The sequence below is a fragment of the Giraffa tippelskirchi genome, chromosome 9 (genome assembly GCF_054371585.1).
Source record: "Giraffa tippelskirchi isolate mGirTip1 chromosome 9, T2T-mGirTip1v1.2.pri, whole genome shotgun sequence".
Taxonomy (NCBI): domain Eukaryota; kingdom Metazoa; phylum Chordata; class Mammalia; order Artiodactyla; family Giraffidae; genus Giraffa; species Giraffa tippelskirchi.
The window spans coordinates 43128882-43153089 of NC_137283.1; the positions used below are offsets into that span (position 1 = coordinate 43128882).

The following is a 24208-nucleotide window of genomic DNA, read 5'->3' on the forward strand; positions in this document are numbered from 1 at the left end:
CTCACATTGTCCCTCTCGTCTCCACGCTCATGGCCTCCCTTCTCTGCAGGCCCCCATTCCTCAGTTTTATTGAAATAGCTCCCAATGACCCCCACCTTCCTTGAACTCCCTGAGCTGTTGCCTGTTTCATTTTCACTGGGAGTGTTTCTAATCTGGTGATTGCTGACACCCCCACAAACTAAACTTGAGCAGCTCATGACAGTTGGCCACCCCTTTACCTCCACTGCACCCTTCACTTACCCCCTGTGCCAGATTAGTTCATGTGCTGATCTGAAAAATGGACCAAACAACTTTGCGTTCCCTTGGGGCTTTTGTGAAGTTCAATACCGTAATGTCTTAGAAAGTGCTGTCAACTGGAAAGTGTAGTATACACCTGCATGGCTGTTAGTGGTGCTGTATATTTGTTTCCTTGGGCTGCTGTAACAAATTACCTGGTGACTTAAAACAATATAAATGTACTTTCTCATGGTTCTAGAGGGCAAAAATCTGAAATCAAGGGGTCAGCAGGGCCATACTCCCTCTGGAGACCTTGGGGGAGAATTTATTTCTTGCTTCTTCCAGCTTCTCATGGTTCCAGGCATTCCCTGGCTTGTGGCTGAACTTCCTCCAGTCTCTGCTTGCGTCTCTGTATCACCTCTTCCGTGTGTCTGTGTCTTCCTCTCTCGTCTGTCTCAAATCTCCCTCTGTCTTTCTCTTATTAAGACACTTTTCATCCGATTTAAGGCCCAGCTGGGTAATCCAGAACGATCTCATCTCAAAATCCTTAACTTAATTACATCTGCAAGTATCTTTTTTTCCACATAAGGTAACATTTGCAGCTTACTTGGATGACATGCTTTTGGGCAAGGGGTTGGAGGATGAGCAACATGTAACCTACTACGTGCTATTTTCTGAAGTTTATTCCTTCACTCTTCAAACAAATCTTTATCGAATACCTGCTGTTCATTGGGGACTTCCTTGGTGGCTCAGTAGTACTTTAGCCCCCTGATACCAAGAGCCAACTTGTTTGAAAAGACCTTGATGCTGGGAAAGATGGAACGCAAAAGGAGAAGGGAGCGGCAGAGGATGAGATGGTTAGAAAGCATCACTGATTCAATAGACATGAATATGAGCACACTCCAGGAGATAGTGGAGGACAGAGGAGCCTGGTGAGCTACAGTCCATGGGATCCCAAAGAGTTGGACATGACTTAGTGACTGAAGAACAACAGCAACTGTTTGCTGGGTCCTGCTGTGCTCGAATACAACAGTGACCAAGATAGGTACTTCACTTGCCTTTGGGGACCTTACAGACCTGGTAGGAGATAGAGATACTACGCAGTGAAGAATTTGACCAGACTTGATGGCTACCTTGTTAGATAGTCTTCCCAAATAAATTAAGCTCCCCAGGTCTCAGTTTATTGGCCTGCTTAATTCACAAGATGATAATGAAGATCAAATAAGACCATAGGTGTGGAATTGACCTTGACCTGGCAGTTTTATTGCTGTGACTTTGCTTATACTGTCCCTCTGAGAATTTGGACTCTGGATTCTGACTGCACCTTCACAACGTTCTGAGACTTTGGGCAAGTGACTGAACCTTTCTGAGTCTCTGTTTCCTGAGCTACAAAATGGGGGTAATGTTAATAACAGTGCCACATTGGATTCTTACTACAATTGAAATAAACTCATGCATTGCAGTTTAAAGAAAAAACAAGTGTGTGTAAATTCTTAAAAGATGAATGCACATTTCCTTTAGTCAATTTAAAAAGTGTAGATTCACAAGAAAGTAACATGAAAATTGCTCATGATCTTCTTACCTGTAACTGGTCTCTGGTAACATTTTGGTATCTATTCTTTATGTCATTTTTTCCAAAATATAATTTTTATTAATACTAAACTATGCACTATTCTGAAAACAACTCTTAATTTATTGTCAATATTTCTGTACATTAGTTAATTTTCTCTCCCAACATCATTAATAAAGGCTGCTAGTTCATCATATACCAGTTTTGTAAATTAATAGAACAAATATACACAGAGATTTTATCAAAATTGGGGTAGTTTTATAAGCAGAGGCAGTTCAAAGGATGCCTCTGCCTTTGGGGCCCTTCTTTTGGGAGATGGATACTGTGCCTTGGCTATATTGCTTCGTGGGGAGATCTTAGGGAAACTGTCTGATACCTAGGGTCAAACAATCATATTTCTTGGAGTCTAGATTTATCATCTCCCTGTATCCCAGTCTCCAAAGCTCTCCAACTCTCTACCTAGCTGTTACTGAGGCCAGTGGGTCACCTTCAGGCCCAGCTCCATCCCAAGTTAAGGCTCCATGGGCCCTTTCATTGACGGAAATTCACCTGATTCAGCTCACATAGTATCAAGTCCACCTTGAATTGATTCGCATTTCTCCATGGCCTCAAGCCTGAGACCTGTGTATCAGAAAAGCATGATCTCTGCATTCTGGGAAGTCTGGGTTCAAATTGTCTCAACTGCTCACCCACCCCATGACTTGAGTAAAGTCATGATTCTCTGATCCTTCATTTTCTCATTGTTGAATGGGAACAATAATATGCCCCTTAGAGCTTTAGTATAAGAGTTAAACATTGTCTTCAATCTCCTAAAGCATTGAATAAATGGATAGAACCAAGAAATAAATGGATAGAATATGAGATTAGTGCAACATCTTTCTTGGAGTTTATGTATTTTTTTATTTATCATTTCATGCTTACGATATACCAGGTCCTGTTTCAAATAGTAACCTCATTTTAAACATGGATGGAATTTAAGCCAGTCAACTAGACTTAGTAAACAGTGATGAGTATCAACAGTAGGCAGGTACTGTGGAGTTATGTTAGGCTTTGGGAGCTACTGTCTGGTCCACTTTTCTAGGGCCCCATGGAGGATATACACATACACGTGCAGAAAGAATATTGGTAATCATGGCATGCTACAGTCCATGGGGTCATAAAGAATCAGACACACTGAGCAACTGAACTGAACTGAATCATGGCTAAGAGCACAGGCAAGGAATTGAATCTCAATTATTATGATAGGCCACTCAGCTCCTCAGTTTCCTTGCCTGTGAAATAGAAGGAATTGTGATGATTGAAGGATACATGTACAGTTTAGCACAGTACTTTGTACATGAAAACTAAAATGTTTGCTATTGTTGTTCACATTCTAATGGAAATAAAAACAAAGTACAGGATGAAAAGGAAGAATTTGTGTGTGTGTGTGTGTGTAGCTTCTTGCAGTACATAGGATTTGAACTGCACCTTTGAGAGATTGTAATGGTTGAAGGGTATATAATAGACGGGACAACCTGGGGACTGTGTTGGTGAATGCAACTGTATTCACAGGAGATGTTGAAGTGGTTATGGTTGGGCAGGAAATGAGAGGATGATATGTAGCTTCTTTCTAGGAAATGACTTCTGCCTTAGGTTTGAGGCCATGTTGCCATTTTATTTTATTTATCCTTCCTTCCGTCCATCCATCCATCCATCCATCCATTCATCCATCCATCTCTCTCTTATCTGAGCACTTAAGCTAGTCGTTTTCTCTGTCTGGGCCTTAGTCCCCTCATCTGTAAAATGAGGATAATCACAGGACTTTGGGGAGTTGTGGTGAGTGTTGTGTGAGAGAGACTCTTGGTGACAGATGTTAGGTGCTCTTGTGTTGGCTGTGTACTAGAGGGTGTGCTGTATGCTGGGGGTTTGGTAACTGCTCAGAGTGTGCCCTCAGTTTTATGTGTAGTTCCTCCTGGTCTAGTCCTCGGCTTGGGATCTCACTGCTCTTGCTCTTCAACTGGAGCCTAGGTTTTTTCCCCTGGACCTCCTGAGGACTACAACTTACCTCTCAGTTTCCCCTCGCCCGCTCAACAAGGCCTCTGCCAGGGCCTCCCATTGACCAGCTCTGCCTGTGAATGAATGAACACACGTGACCCATCACTGACCTTCTGGTTAGGCTGCCTCTAGCCCATTATGCTTTTCCAAAGGGACCATCTGTCATCTTGGGGACATCATCTTCTTGTGACCATCTCTGTCCCCTCCCAGGGTCCATGCTCCTTTTCCAGCTCCCTGTTCTTCCTGCATTGGCTTATCTTAATGCTCTCTGAATTCCAGATGGTCATGAGAAGTTGGTCACACTATTAAATACATGTTAAATAGCCAATATATTGAACTATGTTCCAGGTACTCTTCTAGGGGCCATTGCATACTGGACTTATACCTGTTAACTTATTTCACCCTTATAACAAATGGGATGAGTGCAGCTCTTACCCCATTGACAGATGAGGCCATGAGACACAGAGTAGTCTAGCTCCCTACCTGAGGTTTTACAGCTGGTTGGTGGTAATGCCAGAAATAGTTTGCAAATCAGATGTCAAAAAGTCAGTTATTACACTTATAGGAGGAAGAGACTACTGTTCTTAGAGGTACAAAAAAATTCTAAAATCTCAATTTTCTTTTTTAGATACAATCATTAGGCATCTCTGATTGTTACCTGGCTTCATACTTGAAAGAGAATTTCCTGGCTAAAGTGTCAGATTCACACTGGAGATGAGCCATTTTGAGGTGTGTACTAGTGCCTCCTGTCTCAGGTTTTTGGTTTGTGCTTGTTGTTATTAATGTCAATCCTTTTCTTCAGTTTCCTACTAGTGTAATATAATAATAAAGGCAAATGCAATGAAACATTCCAAAATTGCACAGAATCTGCTGCAGAGAAAGACTAGATGGTGAGGATTCTGAGCAGATTTTGAGTTGACTTGTAAACAGTACCGACAGGTTTTGTTCAGCATCTGAAACCCTAAAATTCTGATCAAGTGCGTGGATGGTGGTTTGAAAGGCTCCATCTGTGATGCCTGAAAGCCAAATGTTTGCAAGTCCCACAGGGGAAGCCAAAGATCACTTGTGGACAGGGCACTTCTCTGGGGAGATTGTCTCTGTGCTTATTCATGAGAGACTTCTACCCTGTCCCACACAGTTATGGTCACAGCATTTCTGATTCAGGAACATCTTTGCTTGATAAAGTGGCTCAGAGTGGCTGAAATGCCTGACTAATTTTTGGCCCCTTTGGAAAATGTGTAAGGATGGATGGACTCTACCATTGTCAGGTTGCGTGTGGAATGGCCAGTTCTTGGCACCATGTTTTAGGAATGAGATAGAACATGGAGCTTTTCTAGAGAAGAGTCATCAGGATGGTTCTTATTTTGGCTCTTGTGTTCTACCATGAATGGCTGACAGGCCTGGAGATACTTCAGGCAGAGAAGAAAATTCTGTAAGAGAGAGATGTGGCTGCTTTCCCGTACTCGGGGTGCCTTCTTAAGAAAAGGAGCTAGATTTGTTCTTAGGAGGCTGCATGTCAAGAGTTGGCTGAACTTTTGAAGGATGCTGCTGCTGCTAAGTCACCCCAGTCGTGTCCAACTCTGTGCGACCCCATAGACGGCAGCCTACCGGGCTCCCCCGTCCCTGAGATTCTCCAGGCAAGAACACTGGAGTGGGTTGCCATTTCCCTCTCCAATACATTTAAGTGAAAAGTGAAAGTGAAGTCGCTCAGTCGCGTCCAACTCTTCGCCAGCCCATGGACTGCAGCCCACCAGGCTCCTCTGTCCATGGGATTTTCCAGGCAAGAGGATTGGAGTGGGCTGCCATTGCCTTCTCCAGCTGTTGGTAAAAAAAATCTCAGATTTGTTACTCAGTGGTCTGGTCTTGGGTTGCTCATCATTCTCTGAGGCTTGAGTTTCCTCCTGATAAGTGGGGATAAGATTAGTTCTTGTCTCCTAAGTTTGGGTTGAGGATTAGAGGAGATATTTTATGTCAAGTACTTTGTCCAACGCTTGGGACATGGCAAGACCTCAGTGAATGGCCAGCATGGGTGTTATTAAATTTTATGTAATGAAGAGCCAGATCGAATGGAGAAGAGTAAGAGGGAGCAGATTTTGAGTTGAGGTATATAAACAGAAAAATTGCCAACTCTCTGTGTTGCTTCATGGAATCGTAACCACCCAGATGTAAAATCTTTCAAACGTCAGCGCGGTGACCTGCGTCAGGGACTGAAGAGACTTGAACAGTGTGTGAGATGCGGTGCCCACTGGCTCCTGCACCGCCGTCCAGCTCTGCGAGCCCCGGTGTCTCACGCTGCGAGGCTCCCGCGCCACCGTCCAGCTCTGCGAGCCCCGGTGTCTCATGCTGCGAACCTCCTGCGCCGCCGTCCAGCTCTGCGAGCCCTGGTGTCTCACACTGCGAGGCTCCTGCGCCGCCGTCCAGCTCTGCGAGCCCCGGTGTCTCACACTGCGAGGTTTTACTGTGGATGGGTGTTTGAAATGAAAACCTGCAGCAGAAGAAAGACTGTGTCCTTTTTTGTGAAAATGTTACCACCACTACCACAGCGTGTTCCCTCGTGGTCTAAAGTGTGGCATGTGTCTCCAGCCAGGGAAGTCTTCTGCGTAGGAGCCGCCCTCTGCTCCTGTGATGTGCAGCCATCTGGACCGTGGGGGTGTGCCGGGAACACGCTGTTGATTCATATGCCATCCCCTGCTGGCATCTCTAAAATCGGCCGTCTGGTTGGAGCTGTGAAGCAGCCAGGCCCTCCCTCTCCCACGCCTTCTCCAAGTACTTGAGAAAGAAAAGGACATGAAGAAAAGTGTATCAAGGTCCAGGAATGTGGAATGATGGTTGGGTGGTCCCTGAGGGTAGCTGGACAGAAAGCCAGTGATTTTCCTCAATCCAATTTGAGAATCTGTGACCAGAAGCATGATACCCAAAATTATGGCTCTTAAATGGTGTTTTGAGGAGCCCTGGAGTTCCTAGAAGGTACTTCAGGGATCCCCACAATGGAGTGAAGGGGCTCCAGGCCTTTCCTCTCCTCCCACTCCATCAATCAGAATAGATCCCACTTTTTTTTTTACTTCTTTGTTCTCTATCTTAGCCTCTCTCCCAACAGGTGTTTGCATGGCTGGCTCCTGCTCATCCTCCAGATCTTGGCTTGAATGTTCCCCACTCTGGGAGGCCTTCCCTGATCACTAGATTAAAATTAAGGGGGATGATAACAGGGAAAAATAAATTACCTTAACTGATAACTACAATTCAGAGGTAAAGAACTAGAAGTCTGACCACATATTCAGCAAATATCTGGATCATAGAGTCTCCTCCTCCATTTTATCGATCTCAGTATCAATTTATTGCTATTGTTTGTGTAGTTCTTACCTCTGTATATACTTGCAGTTTTTAATTTGTTTCTTTTCATATTTCTTCTGCCTATCATACCAGATATTAAGCCTCAAGATGACAGGGACCAATCTGTTTTACTTCCTCCCTATCTCTAAGATCTGTCACACTGAAACATAGTAGATGCTCAATTAATTTTATCATCTGTGTAATGTAAAATTTGTTTGGGAACAAAACAAGCTTATACTGCTAAAAGAGTTTTAAAGCCAGTTACCAGTTATCTAGACTAAAATAAATGGGGGTCACATCCTACTCTCTCCATGTTGGTTCACACCAAAGCTGGAGTTCTGTGTACAACCTCTGAATCATGAACTATATATAGCACATGGTAATTTTGCCTGACCTAGACTCCCTGGAATCTCATTTACTCAGCCAGGGTGCCCATCTTCCAGTAGCTGTGGGTGGTGCTGCCACAACTCACACCTGTGATCTTTGCTAGAGGTGTGCCTTCATGTGACTAGACTTGCTGAACTTCCTCCCTTCCAGAAGTGTCCAGGCAGCTGCCATACAGTGATTAACTCGAGCAGTTATAGAAACCCAGCCCCCCGCCATCAAGTGGGGCAGATTCTGGGGCACAGTTGACTTCCAAGAGCTCCCTGAAGGCTCAGGCTTGATTTTCTTTCTTTAAAAAAAAATAGTACAATATGATGTTCAGCTTCAGGTGTACTACACAGTAATTTGACATTTGTATACACTATGAAATGATCACTGCAAAAAGTCTAGTAACCGTCTGTCCCCATACCAAGTTATTGCTATATTATTGATCATATTCTTTTTGCTGTATACTATATCCCTCTGGTTTATTTTATAAATGGATGTTTAGACTTTTAAAAAATGTATTAAAATAACATATTCTTATTTTTAATTGAAGTATAATTGATTTACAGTGTTGTGCAGTACAGCAAAGTCAGTCAGTTATACACATAAATGCATTCTGTTTTAGGTAATCTTTTCCATTATGGTTTATCGGAGGCTATTATATCTTTTAATTCCCTTTAACTGTTTTGCTTCCACCCCTACCCACCTCCCGTATGGCAACCACCCTTTATTCTCTGTATCTTTGAGTGTCTTGGTTTTGTTTTTTAGATTCCACATATAAGTGAGATCAAATGAGTTCATCTCTGTCTCACTTATTTCAGTTAAGCACAATACCTTTCAGGTCTATCTGTATTGTCGAAAATGGCAAGATTTCACTTTTTTTTTTTTGGCTAACATTCCATTGTATGTATATTCCATATTTTCTTTATCCATTCATCTATTGCTGGACACTAGTTACTTTCATATCCTGGCTGTTGTAAATAATGTTGCAATGAACATTAAGGTGCATATATCACTTTGAATTAGTGTCTGCTTTTTTTTTGGGGGGGAGTAAATATCCACAAGTGAAATTGCTCAATCATATGGCAGTTCTATTTTTAATTTTCAGATGGATCTTTATACTGTTTCCCTAGTGATTGCCCCAGTTTCCAATTCTACTAGCAGTGCACAAGAATTTCCTCCTCTTCACATTTTCACTAACATTTGTTACATGTTTTCTTTTTGTTGATAGCCATCCTGACAGGAGTGAGATGATAGCTCCTTGTGGTTTTAATTTGCATTTCTCTGGTGATTAGTGAGTATCTTTTCATGTGTCTGTAGGCCATCTGCATGTCATCTTTGAAAAAGTGTCTGTTCAAGTCTTCTGCCCATTTTTAAATTGAGTTGTATTTTGGATGTTGAATTGTATAAGTTCTTTGTATATTTTGGATATTAATATCTTAACAGATATATCATGTGAAAATATCTTCTCCCATCAGTAGGTGGCCTTTTTGTTCTCTTGACAATGTCCTTGCTGTGCGAAAGCTTTTTAGTTTAACATAGTCACATTTGGTTATTTTTGCCCTTGTTTTCCTTGTCTGAGAAGACAAAGCAAAAAATATATATAATATGTATATTTATAGATAAGATGAATATCAAAGAGTGTACTGCCTGTATATTCTTCTTGCAGTTTTATGGTTTCAGGTCTTACATTTAAGTCTCCAATCCATTTGAGTTTGTTTTTGTATATGATATGAGAAAGTAGTCCAATTTGATTTTTTTGCATGTGGTTGTCCAGTATTTCCCACATTATTTACAAGGCTGCCTTTTCCCCATTGTATATTCTTGTTTCCTGTGTCATAAATTAATTGATCATATAAACATGGATTTATTTCTGTACTTTCTATTGCATTCCATTGATTTACATTACTGTTCTTGTGCCAGTATAATGCTATTTTGATTACCATAGCTTTGCGGTATAGTTTGCAATCAGGGAACATGATACTTTGTTCTTCTTCCTGTCGATTGCTTTGGTATTTAGAGACTTTTATGCTTTCATATAACTCTTAGGAATATTCATTGCAGTTCTGTGAAAAAATGCCATTAGTATTTTGACAGGGATTGCATTGAATCTGCAGATTGTGTTTGGTAGTATGGTCATTTTAACAGTATTAATTTGACCAGTCCATGAGCATGGTGTCTCTTTCCATCTGCTTGTGTCATCATCAGCTTCTTTCATCATAGTCTTAGAGTTTTCTAAGTTGTCTCCCTCTTTTTTTAGATTATTCTTAATAATTTAATTATTTTTGTTGCAATTGTAAATGAGATTGTTTCATTAATTCTCTTTCTGATAGTTAATGTATAGAAATGCAACAGATTTCTATATATTTTGTAATCTTCAATTTTATTGAATTCATTTATTCTTACAGTGTTTTGGATTTAAGATTTTCTATGTATAGTATCATGTCATCTACAGTGTTTTACTTGTTTCTTTGTAATTTGAATTCCCTTTATTTCTTTTCCTTGAGTGCTTTCTGTGGCTAGGATTTTCAGTATTATGTTTCTTGCCTAAGTAAGACTTCTGATGCTACGTTGAATAAAAGTGATGAGAGTGGGCATCTTTGTCTTGTTCCTCACCTAAAGAGAATGCTTTCATCTTTCTCTGAGTATGATGTTTGCTGTGGGTTTGTCATATACAGATTTTATTATGTTGGAATATGTTTCTGTAATACCAACTTTCTTGAGAATTGTTACTATAAATAGATGTTGAATTTTGCCATACGTTTTTTCTGCGTTTGTTGAGATGATCACACAATTTTTAGTCTTCAGTTTGTTAATGTGGTATATCACATTGATTAATTTTTGGATATTAATCCATCCTTGCTTCCCTGGACTAGGTCACACTTTATCTTAGTGCATGATCCTTTTAATGTATTGTTGAATTCTGCCTCCAGTTGGAGTAAGTTCTGAGCTTTGAATGTGCTCATGTGATTAGGTTGTGTTCACCCAGATTATCTGGGATAATCTTCCTATCTTAATATCTGTAATCTTAATTATATCTGGAAAGCACCTTTTGCCATGTAACATAATATATTCACACTGGAATGGGTAGCCATTCCCTTCTCTGGGGGTGGCTCAGATGGTAAAGAATCTGCCTGTAATGCGGGAGACTCGAGTTCAATCCCTGGGTCAGGAAGATCCTCTGGAAAAGGGAATGGCTACACACTCCAGTATTCTTAGAAGGAGAATTCCATGGACAGAGGAGCCTGGTGGGCTATAGTCCATGGTGTCACAAAGAGTCGGATACAACTGAGCAACTAACACTGATTTCCTTTAGGATTGACTGGTTTTATCACCTTGCTGTCCAAGTGACTCTTAAGAGTCTTCTCCAGCTTCACAGCTCAAAAGCATCAGTTCTTTGGCCCTCAGCCTTCTTTATGGTCCAACTCTCACATCTATATAATACTACTAGAAAAACCATAGTTTTGACTATATGGACCTTTGTCAACAAAGTGATGTCTCTGCTTTTTATTATGTTGTCTAGGTTCATCATAGCTTTCCTTTCAAGGAGCAAGTGTCTTTTAATTTTGTGACTGCAGTCACCATCTGTGGTTATTTTGGAGGCCAAGAAAATAAAGTCAGTCCCTGTTTCACTTTTTCCCCACCTATTTGCCATGGGACTGGATGTGATGGGACTGGGACTGGATGGGACCGGATGTCATGATCTTAGGTTTTTGAATGTTGAATTTTAAGCCAGCTTTTTCACTCTCCTTTTTCACCCTCATCAAGAGGCTTTTTAGTTCCTCTACACTTTCTCCACTCTATGGAACCATCTGCATATCTGAGGTTGATATTTCTCCTGGCAATCTTGATTCCAGCTTGTGATTCATCCAGCGCAACATTTCACATGATGTACTCTGCATATAAGTTAAATAAGCAGGGTGACAATATATAGCCTTATCTACTCCTTTCCCAGTTTTGAACTTGTCTGTTGTTCCATGTCTGGTTCTAACTTTTGCTTCTTGACCTGCCTACAGGTTTATTAGGAGACAGGTAGGGTGATCTGGTATTCCCATTTCTCTAAGAATTTTCCACAATTTGTTGTGATCCACATAGTCAAAGTCTTTAGCATAGTCAATGAAGCAGAAGTAGATGTTTGTCTGGAATTCCCTTGCTTTTTCAATGATCCAATGGATGTTGGCAATTTGATCTCTGGTTCCTCTGCCTTTTCTAAATCCAGCTTGTACATTTGAAAGTTCTTGGTTCACGTATTGTTGAAGCCTAACTTGAAAGATTTTGAGCAATACCTTGGTAACATGTGAAATGAGCGTAACATTCTTTGGCCATGCTTTTATTTAGTATTAGAATGAAAACTGACCTTTTCCAGTCCTGTGGCCACTGCTGAGTTTTCCAAATTTGCTGGCATATTGAGTGGAACACTTTAACAGCATCATCTTTTAGGATTTGCAATAGCTCAACTGGAATTCCATCACCTCCACTAGCTTTTTCATGGTAATGCCTCCTTAGGCCCACTTGACTTCACATTCCAGGATATCTGGCTCTAGGTGAGTGACCACAGCATCATGGTTATCCAGGTCATTACAACCTTTTTTGTATAGTTCTTCTGTGTATTCTTGCCACCTCTTCTTAGAAATCTTTCCTGCTTTGGTTAAGTCCTTGCCCTTTATGTATTTTATTGTGCCCATCTTTACATGAAATGTTCCCTTGATATCTCCAATTTTCTTGATGAGATATCTAGTCTTTCCCATTCTGTCATTTTCCTCTGTTTCTTTGCATTGTTCACTTAAGGTTTCCTTATCTCTCCTTGCTGTTCTCTGGAACTCTGCAGTCAGTTTTGTATATCTTTTCCTTTCTCCTTTGCTTTTAGCTTTTCTTCTCTCAGCTATTTGTGAGGCCCCCTCAGACAACCACTTCGCCTTCTTGCATTTCTTTTTTTGAAGGATGGTTTTGATCATCACCTCCTGTACAGTGTTATGAACCTCCATCCATAATTCTTCAGTCACTCTCTCTACTAGATCTAAGCCTTTGAATCTAGTTGTCACCTCACTATCTAATCATAGGGATTTGATTTGGGTCACAAATGGCCCTTTTCCCTACTTTCTTTGATTTAAGCCTTAATTTTGCAATAAGAATTATTGGAGTCACTTAACTTGTTTCTGTCTCCAGAGTACCTCATGAAGTTGCAGTCAAGCTGCTCTGTAAGGCTGCAGGCATCTGAAGGCTTCACTAAGTTTGGACAGTCCACTTCTATGATGATTTATTCATCTGACTGTTGGCAGGAGGCCTCAGTTTCATGTTGTATGGGCGTCTGTATAGGTTTCAGCTTAAAATGTCCTTATGGCATGGTAGCTGGCTTCTCCCAGAGTGAGTGACCCAAAAATGTAAGCAAGAAGAATGCCATGATGTCTTTTATGATGAAGCCTCAGAAGTCATACTTGTTACTCCTACTGTATTCTTTTTGTTAGAACTGAGTTATTAAGTCCAGCCTTCAGGCACTACAGGTTAAGATATTTAAGCTTCATCTTAGAAAGGAAATATAGAAACTTTGTGAACATGTTTTAAACTACCACACAAAGATTTGGTGTTTCTTTTTTTCTGAGATTGCTAGGTTGATTATTCTTAATTTATTTAAAATTGGAGAATGATTGCTTTACAATGTTTTGTTGGTTTCTGTCATACAACAGTGTATATATATGTCTCCTCCCTCTTTTTGAAGATATTCTAGACTAGGGGTTGACAAACTTTCTATAAAAGGCCAGATAGGATTTTAAATATTTCTTGCTTTGTGTGGCCATTTTGTCTCTGTTATAACTGCTCAACTCTGCCGTGAAATGAAACCACATGAAAGCAACCATAGACAGTATGTAAGTGAATGGATATAATAGTATTTCAGTAAAACTTTATTTACCAAGATAGATGGTGGGCTGGTGGGCTGTAGTCTGCCGATTCCTACTGATAAAGAGATGAAAAGGGTAGAGGATTATTCTAAGCAGAAGAAACAGAATGTTTCAGAAAGAACATAATTATTGTGCATTTAAGAGTATAAAGATAGCAAAAAAAGAGGTCTTTTTCATGCACTAGAAAATTTACTGCAAAATTGTTTATAGTAGAAAAACAATAGAAAACATATTTACTCATTCAAATTCTGAAGTCATAAATATTATTGAGATTGAAAACTAAAATGCAAAGCTTTGTACAGTGCGGACACCTGTCATTTATGTAAATGAGAAAACAATGTATTCTGTTGTTAGCTTTCACTATTTATGAGGACATTCATATGTAGTAAACGCATAGAACATACATGAGAAGGATAGACACCAACTTTAGATGATGGCTTCTCTCTAGAAGAGTGGAAATGGTGAAGGTTGAGGGACTTAGTTTCTGTTGTATTTCTGGCTTAAAAATTTTCTATAAATAGAAGTACCTGCAGCATAAAATTTGCCACTTTAACCATTCTTAACTGTACAGTTCAGTAGTATTAAGTATATACACATAGTTATGCAACCGATCTCCAGAACTTTTCTGCAAAATCGAAACTCTATACCCGTTAAACAACTCTGCATTTCCCCTGCCCTCAGTCCCTGGCAATGATCAGTCTACTTTTCGTTTCTGTGAGTTTGACTGTTGTTGATGGCTCATATAAAGGAGATCATACAGTATTTGTTTTTTGGGACTGCTTTATTTCACTAAGCATAATATCCTCAAATTTCATTCAAGTTGTAATAGGTGGATGAATTGTCTTATATCCTTTTAAAGCTGAGTAATACAATATATATACACCACATTTGATTATTCATCCATCTGTTGAAAGACATTTCAGTTGCTTCCACCTTTTGGCTCTTCTGATAATGCTTCTGTGAACATGGATGTACAAATCTAAAACAGAGTTTTGATGAAACAAATGATCAGTAAATCATTGTGCAATATAGTAGCCTGAGCAAATCTTATAGCCTAAAGGTCTTTTTTTTTCTTCCATTCCCCCACAGCACATTTCAGTCAACTTTTACTCACACTATCCATGAAAGCTGCTCTAGTCAAGGTTATTAATGTCCTGTGTGTTGCTGAGTCCTATGGCCGTTCCTCTGACCTCATTCTATTAACTGCTCAGCAGCAGTTAATAAGGTGGTCATTCCTACATCCTGTGTTTATCTTCTCCACTTGATTTCTAGGATACTACTCTCCTCATTCTCCTCCTACCTCTCTTGGTATTTTTGCCTTAGTCTTCTTTGCTGGTTCCTCCTCACTTCTCAGACCCCTTAATGTTGGATTGCCCCTGGGTTCAGTCCTATGATTTCTCCTCTCCTCTCTATGCTTAGTCCCTAGTTGATTTTATCTAGGCTCGTTGCATTAAGTGCTATGTATTCACTGATATCAAATTTGTAATTGTAGCTTTTACTTGTCCCTTCAAATCCAGCTTATCTATTCAACCGCCTACTTAGCATCTCCACTTGAATGTTTAATAGCATCACAGACTTAACACATGCAAAACCCAACGTTTGATTCCTGTAACTCCCACTTCTCTCTAGTCTTCTCTGTCTTGGTATTCCACCTCCATTCTTCTTATTGTTCAGGCTAAATGCCTTGAAGCCATACTTTACTTTTCTCATTCTCTAGTCCCAGGCAGTCTATCATGAAATCAAGTGAGCCTCACTTTCAAAGCATATCCAAACTCAATTCCTTGCCATAACCTTCTCTCTGGCATTGTAGTCCAAGATTCTTTTGTCTGTTGCTGGGCTTTTTCCAGTTTCTTCTACTAGGCCCTATGATTTTTCTCTTACCTCCCTCCTCAATCCAAAACCATACTTCAGTTCAGCAGCTGGAGGAATCCTTTAAGAATGTGCATCATATCCATATCATGGTTTGTCTTTTCTCAGAACCTTCCAGTGGCTCCCCATTTTCCTCAGAGTGAAACTAGTATCCATACAGTGGACTCTAAATAGATACCTATCTTCCCATCATCCCCTGCACTCTTACCTACCACTTTACCCATCCTTTATGTAGTTGTAGGCAGGTACGCAAGCATTTGTTCTTTATTACCTCTGCCTGGAATATCTGCATAACTGGTTCCCTCATTTCCTTTAGATTTTTGTTTGCATGTCACTTTTTCCTGAAACTTTCCCTAATCACCCAATCTAAAATGGCTATGAGTCCCTCACTTCTCAAAGGTCCTTTTCCACCTTCATGACTTATTTTTATAACATTTATGACAAACTGTTTTGGTCACCTTGTTAAACTGTTATGCTTCTCTTCTGTTGGAATTTGAAGTGAAAAAACACAAAGGGGCTGGGATGTTTTTCTGCTTGGTTTACTGCTATATTGTCTATATCCCTTATATCAAATTGTTTTTTGTATACATGAATCTGCTGTATCTTAAGACTGATCTGAGTTGATGTTGAGATTATTGAGTTTCTTTTCTGTTGGTTTCTCCAACTGGTTTTATTCCATAAAAGTGGAAATTAAAAGATACAGCTTCAGAATCTTCTGCACTCTTCCTTGAAATTTGAGAATTCTTGTAAATGCTTTCATTGGACTTCTAGGGGTAGATAATAAAAGGCCATGCAGTCTCTGGCTTACTTCTTGAAATCTTTGCACTTCAGTATAAGATGTTGGAGGACCCTGGGGCTGCCATGCTGTGAGGAAGTCCAAGTCACATGGAGAGGCCATATATAGTTGCTCAGATTTAGAATTTCAGGTAAATCTGGCCTTCAAGTCATTTTCTAGCCAAGAAGACATACGGGTGAAGAAGCCATCTTGGAAGTGGATCCACCAGCCCCAGCTGTTCCAGCACTCTAATACCATGCTTTAAAAATCAGCCTTCCTTGTTCTGCCTGTTATGAGTTTCTGACCCAGAATTCATGAGCATAATAAAATGGTGGTGATTGGACACCACTTAATTTGGGGTGATTTTTTACACGGCAGTAGATTACCAGAATGGTAAGGTGGAAAGGCGAGATATAAATAGTAAATTACTTTTGGATAGGGAGTTAAGTTTTGAATTTTTTTTTTGTCTGCCAAAGAAAGTATATGGTATGTGCAAACGTTATCCTGTGAGGCTCATCTTGGATGCTAGTGTCCATCCAGATTAACTCACTAGACTTTAGATTCTCATTAACTGCCAAGAAATGTCATCCTGATGAACCACTTGAGGTTTCATGCTCAAAATTCTGGGTTCTTGTTACATTTCCATGTTGATCACCTGGAGGAGCTGGCATTTTTTTACCAGCTAAGGCCATCCTAGTTATTAAATTATAGAAAAATAACCTCAGTATCAGTGTCACAGTGAAATAGCCAATTTTCTTCTTTTTATTGTTTTTGAAATGAGAATGGGTGTGATTAGAACTATCCATCAGAGATCAGCTTTTCAGAATCAGCTGCTATTGAAAATCTGAATGTTCTCAGATCTGGAAGGCCAGTAGAAACTCACTCATAAAGCTTCTTTTACTCATCAGAAAGGGGAACATGACCAAGGTCTCAGGCTAGGACTGGACAGGGTCCTGACTGCCCATCCCCATGAAGTGCTCTTTTGTCTCATTAAATGGTTTTTAGCCTGTAGTATGGCTCAAAGGTGAACTTCTTGGGAGCTGGACTAGACCATGTGAACCAGCTGAAATGATATGGTATTTTGTTGGTGTATGCTTCTGTATCCATTTCTGGGGATAATCCATAGCTTCCAACTGATTCTTATAGAAATCAGTGACCCAGAAAAGCATAGGAACCACTGAACTTGATGTTTCAATATTGTCATTTAAAAACTTAGAGAGTAAGTAAAATCTTATCTTCCCTCATCCCTGCACCCAGATGCTTCTGGGGAACTTCTTTAGTTTTATTTAAGATCATTGCCTAATGGGTACATCTTTCAGATGATTAAGGATAGTTGGAGCATCAGCAACCAACTCATCTTACTTTAAGTTTAGAAAAATTTGGCCAGCACTCACATGTTAAAATCACTTTGCAGTAGTTAAAGCATAGAGAGCTGGGATTTCTACATATAAAGGCTGAAAACATTGAGACTAAGCACTCACATGTTAAAATCACTTTGCAGTAGTTAAAGCATAGAGAGCTGGGATCTTTACATATAAAGGCTGAAAACATTGAAACTAACTTAATACAAATTCATTTTTCATGTGCATCACCATCCAATGTGGGTGTTCAATAGACTTTTCACATGGCATATCAGGAACCCAGGTTCCCTTTATCTTGGGGTTCTGCCATCTTCTTGGGTCTTGTGTTCTTTTAGCAGCAGGAAGAAAAAGAAGGAGAAATGAGGACAGGGTAAGAGATTTTTACGGCCTCGAGTTCCTCATTTTTACCCATATTCCCTTGGCCGGAAGCAAGTCACATGGTCTCACCTGAAACAAGGGTGGTGGTGGTGGTATTTCCTAACAAGAGCTCCACGCTAATGAAGAGGAACGCAGATCTTTATTGGGCAACCGATCCTTTCTGCTATAATCAGAGTGTGCTTTTTAAGGATCCCAAATGTAAGAGATGAGTAAAGTGGCTGAGATGGAACTTTTAGGCAATCCATAAAGTTTTCCCTGTGGCTCAGCTGGTAAAGAATCTGTCTGCAATGCAGGAGACCTGGGTTCAATCCCTGGTTTGGAAAGATCCCCTGAAGAAGGGAAAAGTTTCCCACTCCAGTATTCTGACCTAGAGAATTCCATGGACTGTATAGTCCATGGGGTCGCAAAGAGCTGGACCCAGCTGAGTGACTTTCACATAAAGTCTTCATGTGGCTCATAATCTTCACTAACCTGACACCTTAAGAATTAAGGTGATCCTCAGAAACTGTGAAGTCTGAGTTGATTGAAATATGTTTAAAATAGGAAAATTACAATTCTTGGGTAATTGGGAATTTTATTTATTTTTTTAAGGAGCGACAGAGAGATTTGAGGCTGGTTTTTGAACTGGTTTATAATAGGGCTTGTATAGTCACAGCAAAGAGAACTCTGTTTTCATTTTTGCAAAACTATTGCTGCAAGTTTAGCTTTGTTATTGCATGTTTGCCCTTAAAAATGTTTTCATGCTTGGCAGAAATTTTAATGGCACATGTTTTTACCCTAACAGTTTTTATTTTTGTTGTGTTGCTTAGTTGCTTCACAATTATTTTTGTTTGTTTTATACAAACTTAATCTCTCTCCTCAAATTATCTTATGATTTTTATTCTGAAATTTTACTGACTATGGTATGAAATTATGAATTTCATTCTCAGCTTTTTTCATTAAGATACTTTTGATAACACATATTATCAGAGTTGTTGACATACCTATGAAATGTGTTTCTCCTATGACTTACTATGGAACAGTTCTGACAAGTTACTTACTTTCTGTTTTCTCATCTGTAAGATTTTAATGATCCGGTGAACTCCAACAATCTTGGAAGTAATGTTGAGGGCCAAGTCGACTTTTTCTTTTTTAAAGGCTGAATTCCTTATGTGATGTATCTGATAATATACTGAAACTGGGTTCAGTAATATTTGGACTCATTCCTTACAGAAATATTTTAGGGGGAAAAATGTCCTAGCTGATGTTGAGACCATTTTGAATAATGCCCAAGCATCAATTCTAATTCTTCTCAAATACAAGTTTTGCATAGCTTTGCTGATTTGTGCCAGTGATCCCTTTGAGGAGAAAATATGCTGTAGTCTAGAGGTGTAGCAGTAATTGCCCAGTACTGGTCCCTAGATGTATGCACCATGGTCCATGACCATGGTCTTCTTGGGCTGCTGGAAAATAAGAACAAGGTAATAGGATATGGGTGAAAGGTTGCCTGTTTTTTTAACCCTGGAATCCAGGGAAGGACTATCTTTTTCTCTGTGACTCTGTTCTGAAAAATTTCTTTCTTGATGAAATGTTCTTTCTTAATGAAATGGTGATGTTAATAGATGTTAGTAATGGTGGAGGTAGGGTTATTTTTAATGTCTTTACTTGGATAAAGCCAGAAATTATATTGGTCCTCTTCTTTAACACTCAAGGTTTTTCTTTTCCTTTTTAAAAATGTTTGTGATCCAGTGGAGTGTAAAGTCACTCAGTCATGTCTGACTCTTTGTGACCCCATGGATAGCCCATAGAATTCTCCAGGCCAGAATACTGAAGTGGTTAGCTGTTCCCTTCTCCAAGGGATCTTCCCAACCCAGGGAATGAAAGATCTAGCACTACTCCATGTTGACGTTAAATGACTTTTCTGGAAGCAAATAAATCTTCTAGCATTATCCATAGGTTACTTATAATTCAAATAAGTCTTAATGAAGTTATTCCATAGGTGAGTAACTGTAAATTGTACCAGCAATTTTGACATGTGTAAGCATTTTTGTTTATTCCTGTCATTGGCTACTTTCATGAAACTGTTGATAAGAAAAATAAAGTATGAACTGAACAACTTTATCTCTTCTCTTCTGCCAAGGCTATCTTTCAGTCTTGATAGACTTTTTTTTGGAGACATACAAAAAGTAAGCCTTGAAGCTTAAAATTGTAATTACGTTTTTTTGCTTTTTATCTGTAAAGAATTTCTTGAGTCTATATCTGGCTTTAACCATTTTTTCTCCCCTCTAACACTGTTGATATTAATGCCAGTTTTAATTTCTTGGCATCATGAATGCACAAACATATCATACACAGATGTGGTTTTGAGCAAGGACTGAAACTGTAAATTAGGAAGCAAGAGATTCACAGGGTTTCATCAGACCAATTCACTGCAAAAAGTGACACAGTTGTACTGAAAATGTTTTAAATTGCTCATTTCAAACCTACTTCAGTAGCAAAATACCATGCGTGCAGCAGATTTGCAACGTTAGTCATTTTCTTTCCTCTGTTTCCTTGCTGTGTTTGTATTGGGAGTACAGAGTAATATAATTTAGTAAATTATGATTTGATGTCTGGGCAACAGCCCCAGTGTTGAACAGTATTTGGATTATGATTACTTGCTGGCTTTGTCACAGTTGACATTAATTATTGATGGAAGTTTCAGAAATAGCGCATGTGCCAGGAGCTTTTCACCGGATCGCATGCTCCAGGCAGCAGGGATGCTAACGAGGGTGGGGGAAGAGGCACCTGTGGCTTGTTTATGTCTGTACACTGCGAGCCTGGAACCGGTGGGCTGAGTGGTACCTGTGCAAAAGTCATGGTGTAACGGAAGGATGAACCGTCAGGCTTATTTCTATCGTGTTCCTCCCCAGGAATTACACCGAAGAAGCCAACTTCAGCCGGAGCCAGCCAAGACGAAGGCTCTCCAGACTGTCATTGAAATGAAGGTAGGAGCTATACACATTTTTCAAAAACAGCTGTTTCCCTGGAGTTTGTTCTAAACTTGATGGTGACTAACACAAACACATGAAATGTACCGTTGTGTTTTTCCTTAGGCACCCTGATGGGTGCTTTTCCTCTGGATTTTTTTTGCCTTCTTGGATATATTTAATTTATTGGCCCTTTAATGAGGGTGCTTTTTCTGGGCAAAAGAGTAAAGGGCTCAAGTATCCTTTGGCAGAAAGGAGCTGGCTTCATTTCCAGAGCATAGCCAGTGCTGTCAACCCTAAGGGAGTTTTGTATGTGCTTTAAAAGTAAATTTCTAAAGCTAGAATAATTCTTTTTTCTTCTCTCCATTCACATGACAATGAAAAGACACTTTGAGAAGCTAAGATTTGGCAAAGATAAGTTGTTTTTTGTGCAATGGAGGTGTTAAATAATTAAAATTATGCTATCAGCAAAATTTACTTTTCAAAGAATAATAACTTTCTTATGACTTCATTCAGTATTTTCTCCTAAGTCTGAAATTAATAATAATTTATTAAATACAAAGTATTCATTAAATACAAAGTATTCTATTTAACTGGGGGAGCATAGAGATATTTAAAAGAAGCGAAGATCCTCCTGGATGGATTTAGGGCATTTAAAGAATAATGTTGTATATAATGATGATTGAGCCATTAAGAAACCTATCTGTGAAACCCAGTTGCTTTGTCAGTTTATAGAGATTTGAAGTCTTTTACTTTCAGTTTTTGCCAAAAGGAAGAAAATAGTAGAGTATTTCTTGTAAGAATAAATAAATATTGATTTTAGTTTCATGAGGAAAAAAATTCATAATGATGATGTTTGCAATTTGGATATTTCATGCCTAAGTATAACATTGGAGAGTTTGCTGGTCACCATCTTTCTACAAAAGAATTCTAAAGCTTGCTGATAGGGTAATGATTTTTCTGTCTTTTAGCACATTATTTTGAATTGTCTGCCAAAAAATTCCCAAGTCTGGGGGGAAGGAAACTAATACAAGCTACTGAGTTCCTGGTGTTACAAGTCTAACTTGAGTTTTGTTTTTTGTTTTTTTTTCCTAGTCAATGACAATGTCTTCATCCAAGTGGATTTTTTTTGGAAATAACGTAGAACATTTACTTTAAGACTTTATGTCCCCTAAATGAGGTTACATGATTCATGGTACTTATAAATACATTTGCAGCAAATTGATTTGAAAAATGTTATCAAAGGGATCAAATGCCAGTAAGGGTAAAAAACAATTGCTAATCTTGGCTTATCAATTGTTTTTGGATTTGCACAATATTGACGTATTTGGTAAATAAACTTTACTATTCTACACTTGTAGGGGAGTGTAGAATCTTGTAACAGATTTCTTCCTCACTTCACATTGGAACCAAACTTGAAACTTGGCTAAGGCTTAAAAAAAAACAAAAAAGAATAGAAAAGGAAAAAGACAAAAGATTTTATTTCAGTTTTCTGTAAAGAGTCATTCAGTCCCCTTTCTACCTATTTCCATACCTACTGCCCCAGTTCCAACACAATTAGTAATAGAAGAGGATGTATATAAAACTATTTCCAAAACATTCTTTTTTTTTTTTTAAAAAAAAGAAAGATGATGTTTCAAAACTCTTTGGAGAAACCAGGAGTGGCATCTCTCCCAGAGTAGTGGTCATTTTCCTGTTAAAGGTCTCTGTACAAAGACTATTAGTGCTATTTTGTGATTTTAAGTATAAAGTCTGTTTGCTTATAGCTTACTCATTTTAGCATCATATGTTTTATTAGAAAACAAAAAATAGTAATAGTTATTACTATTTAATAGTTAATTAAAAACACTTCTTTGGGCTATCTACATAAGAAGGCCATATAAAATATGTTTTAAATTATAAAATACAATTTTTAGGGCAAATTCACTCCATATGTTATCAGTAAATTGAGTCTGGAGTTTTGTTTTTATTTAAATGGATGCCAGTGATGCCGATTGGTAGAAGAACACATTTTTAGGACAATTGATAATCAATATACTGTCAGGGAACTGAGCCTGGAGTTTTTCTGTTGTCTTTGGATGCTTGTTAATTTACAAAGCACTGCCTTCTGTTTTGTCAGTGGAGAAGCCTGGGTCCCATTAGCATCTATACCCAGTGTGCATAAATTGAGTTATGGGGGCAGCTGGTAGAAGGTCATCTCCTCAGTCATGTGCGTAAGGTTGTGATGAAGGCTGTCATCTCTTCTGATTTTGTATATTATGTTTCTGTGAAATGGGAGGGAATATTGGAAACCCATATTTTATAAGTATTAGAGTTGAGTACCAAATAGAACTAACCCTTAAAACGAATAGGTGTAACTTGAGACATAGTTGTATTTTAATTTAAACACCTTTGGATAAAGGTGTCATATACTACCTTGGCAAAATCTGAAGTTAAAAGGAGCTTTCCTGGAGTCAGTTGGACATTTAGTTTTGGGGAGGTAACATGAATTAAGGGTTTAGGAGCTACCCCTACTTTTCTCTTACTTCTTAAAGAAACTGGGGGTGAAATTATGAGTCCTCATCTTCTCCAAAAATATACCTTGCATCAACTCAGAAAGTTGTTATGAAAATCTGTGAAATCTTGCCCCAATTAGAGCTCTTTTAGAGCCACAGTCTGGTAGTTCTAGTAGATGTCTATGTATCTCTCTGGGCTTTTAGAGTTTTGAAAATACATCTCGGTCGGGGAGGGCCATCTTCATACACCGAAGTGGGGGCATTTCTCTTGTAGCCATAACAACTACTGTCAGCCAGTTCAGTCAGGGGGGCTAAAGTCACCTGAATAAATATGAAAGGAAGCAAAGTAAATGAAGTTATTTGTGACTTATCTTCTTGCAGGAAGCTCCAAGTTTTAATTTTGATCCTGATTTGGTCTGGCAGGTATGTTCGAGGTTTGCACTTAGAACATTGTGTCTTTCAGAAAAATTAGTTTTCCTGTAGATGTTGCAGTGCTCCTTCTTTTCTTGCTTTTGTGACTAAAGATTCTTTACTAAGCTTCCCTTTCCTGCTCTTATGGAGAACTGTCAATTAAAAACGTAGTTAAATGGGTTTTTCCCCCTCTTTTCTTTTAATTCCTTGAAAAGAATGTGTTTTAACCTATTTCTATTATAAATTTGACATGTCATAAACATGATGTTCAAAAGTTTCACTTTCTTGGATTCATTCATAAAGCTGTATCTAGTGTTTTTTTTAAAACGAAAATGAATTATGGTAGCGACAGTACTTGTCAGATAATCTCCATTTTTTTTTCTTTGTTAGTTAAAACTTCTAAGTGAATGAAAACCTAATTTAAAATGGCAAAAGCCTAAAGAAAATGTATTGACTCACGTAACTGGGAAAAACAAGATATTGTTCAGGAATAGCTTGCTCCTGGGGCTCAAAGATGTTAACAGATTCCATTTTCTCTCATTCAATCTCTCATTT

The 24208-nt window shown here is 38.9% G+C and overlaps 1 protein-coding gene across 11 annotated transcripts in view; it reads left to right on the forward strand.

Moving 5' to 3' along the window:
* ERC2 (ELKS/RAB6-interacting/CAST family member 2) overlaps window positions 1-24208 on the forward strand; it is a 957804-nt gene that overhangs the window by 258005 nt on the left and 675591 nt on the right. For all 11 annotated transcript variants that reach the window (XR_014064002.1, XR_014064001.1, XM_081524874.1 and 8 more), the window contains one exon: window positions 20691-20765. Coding sequence is in view for 9 of the 11 variants with exons in the window: in XM_081524874.1 (XP_081381000.1) it covers window positions 20691-20765 (75 nt within the window). In the remaining 2 variants the exon portion in view is untranslated. The remainder of the gene's footprint in view (window positions 1-20690; window positions 20766-24208) is intronic.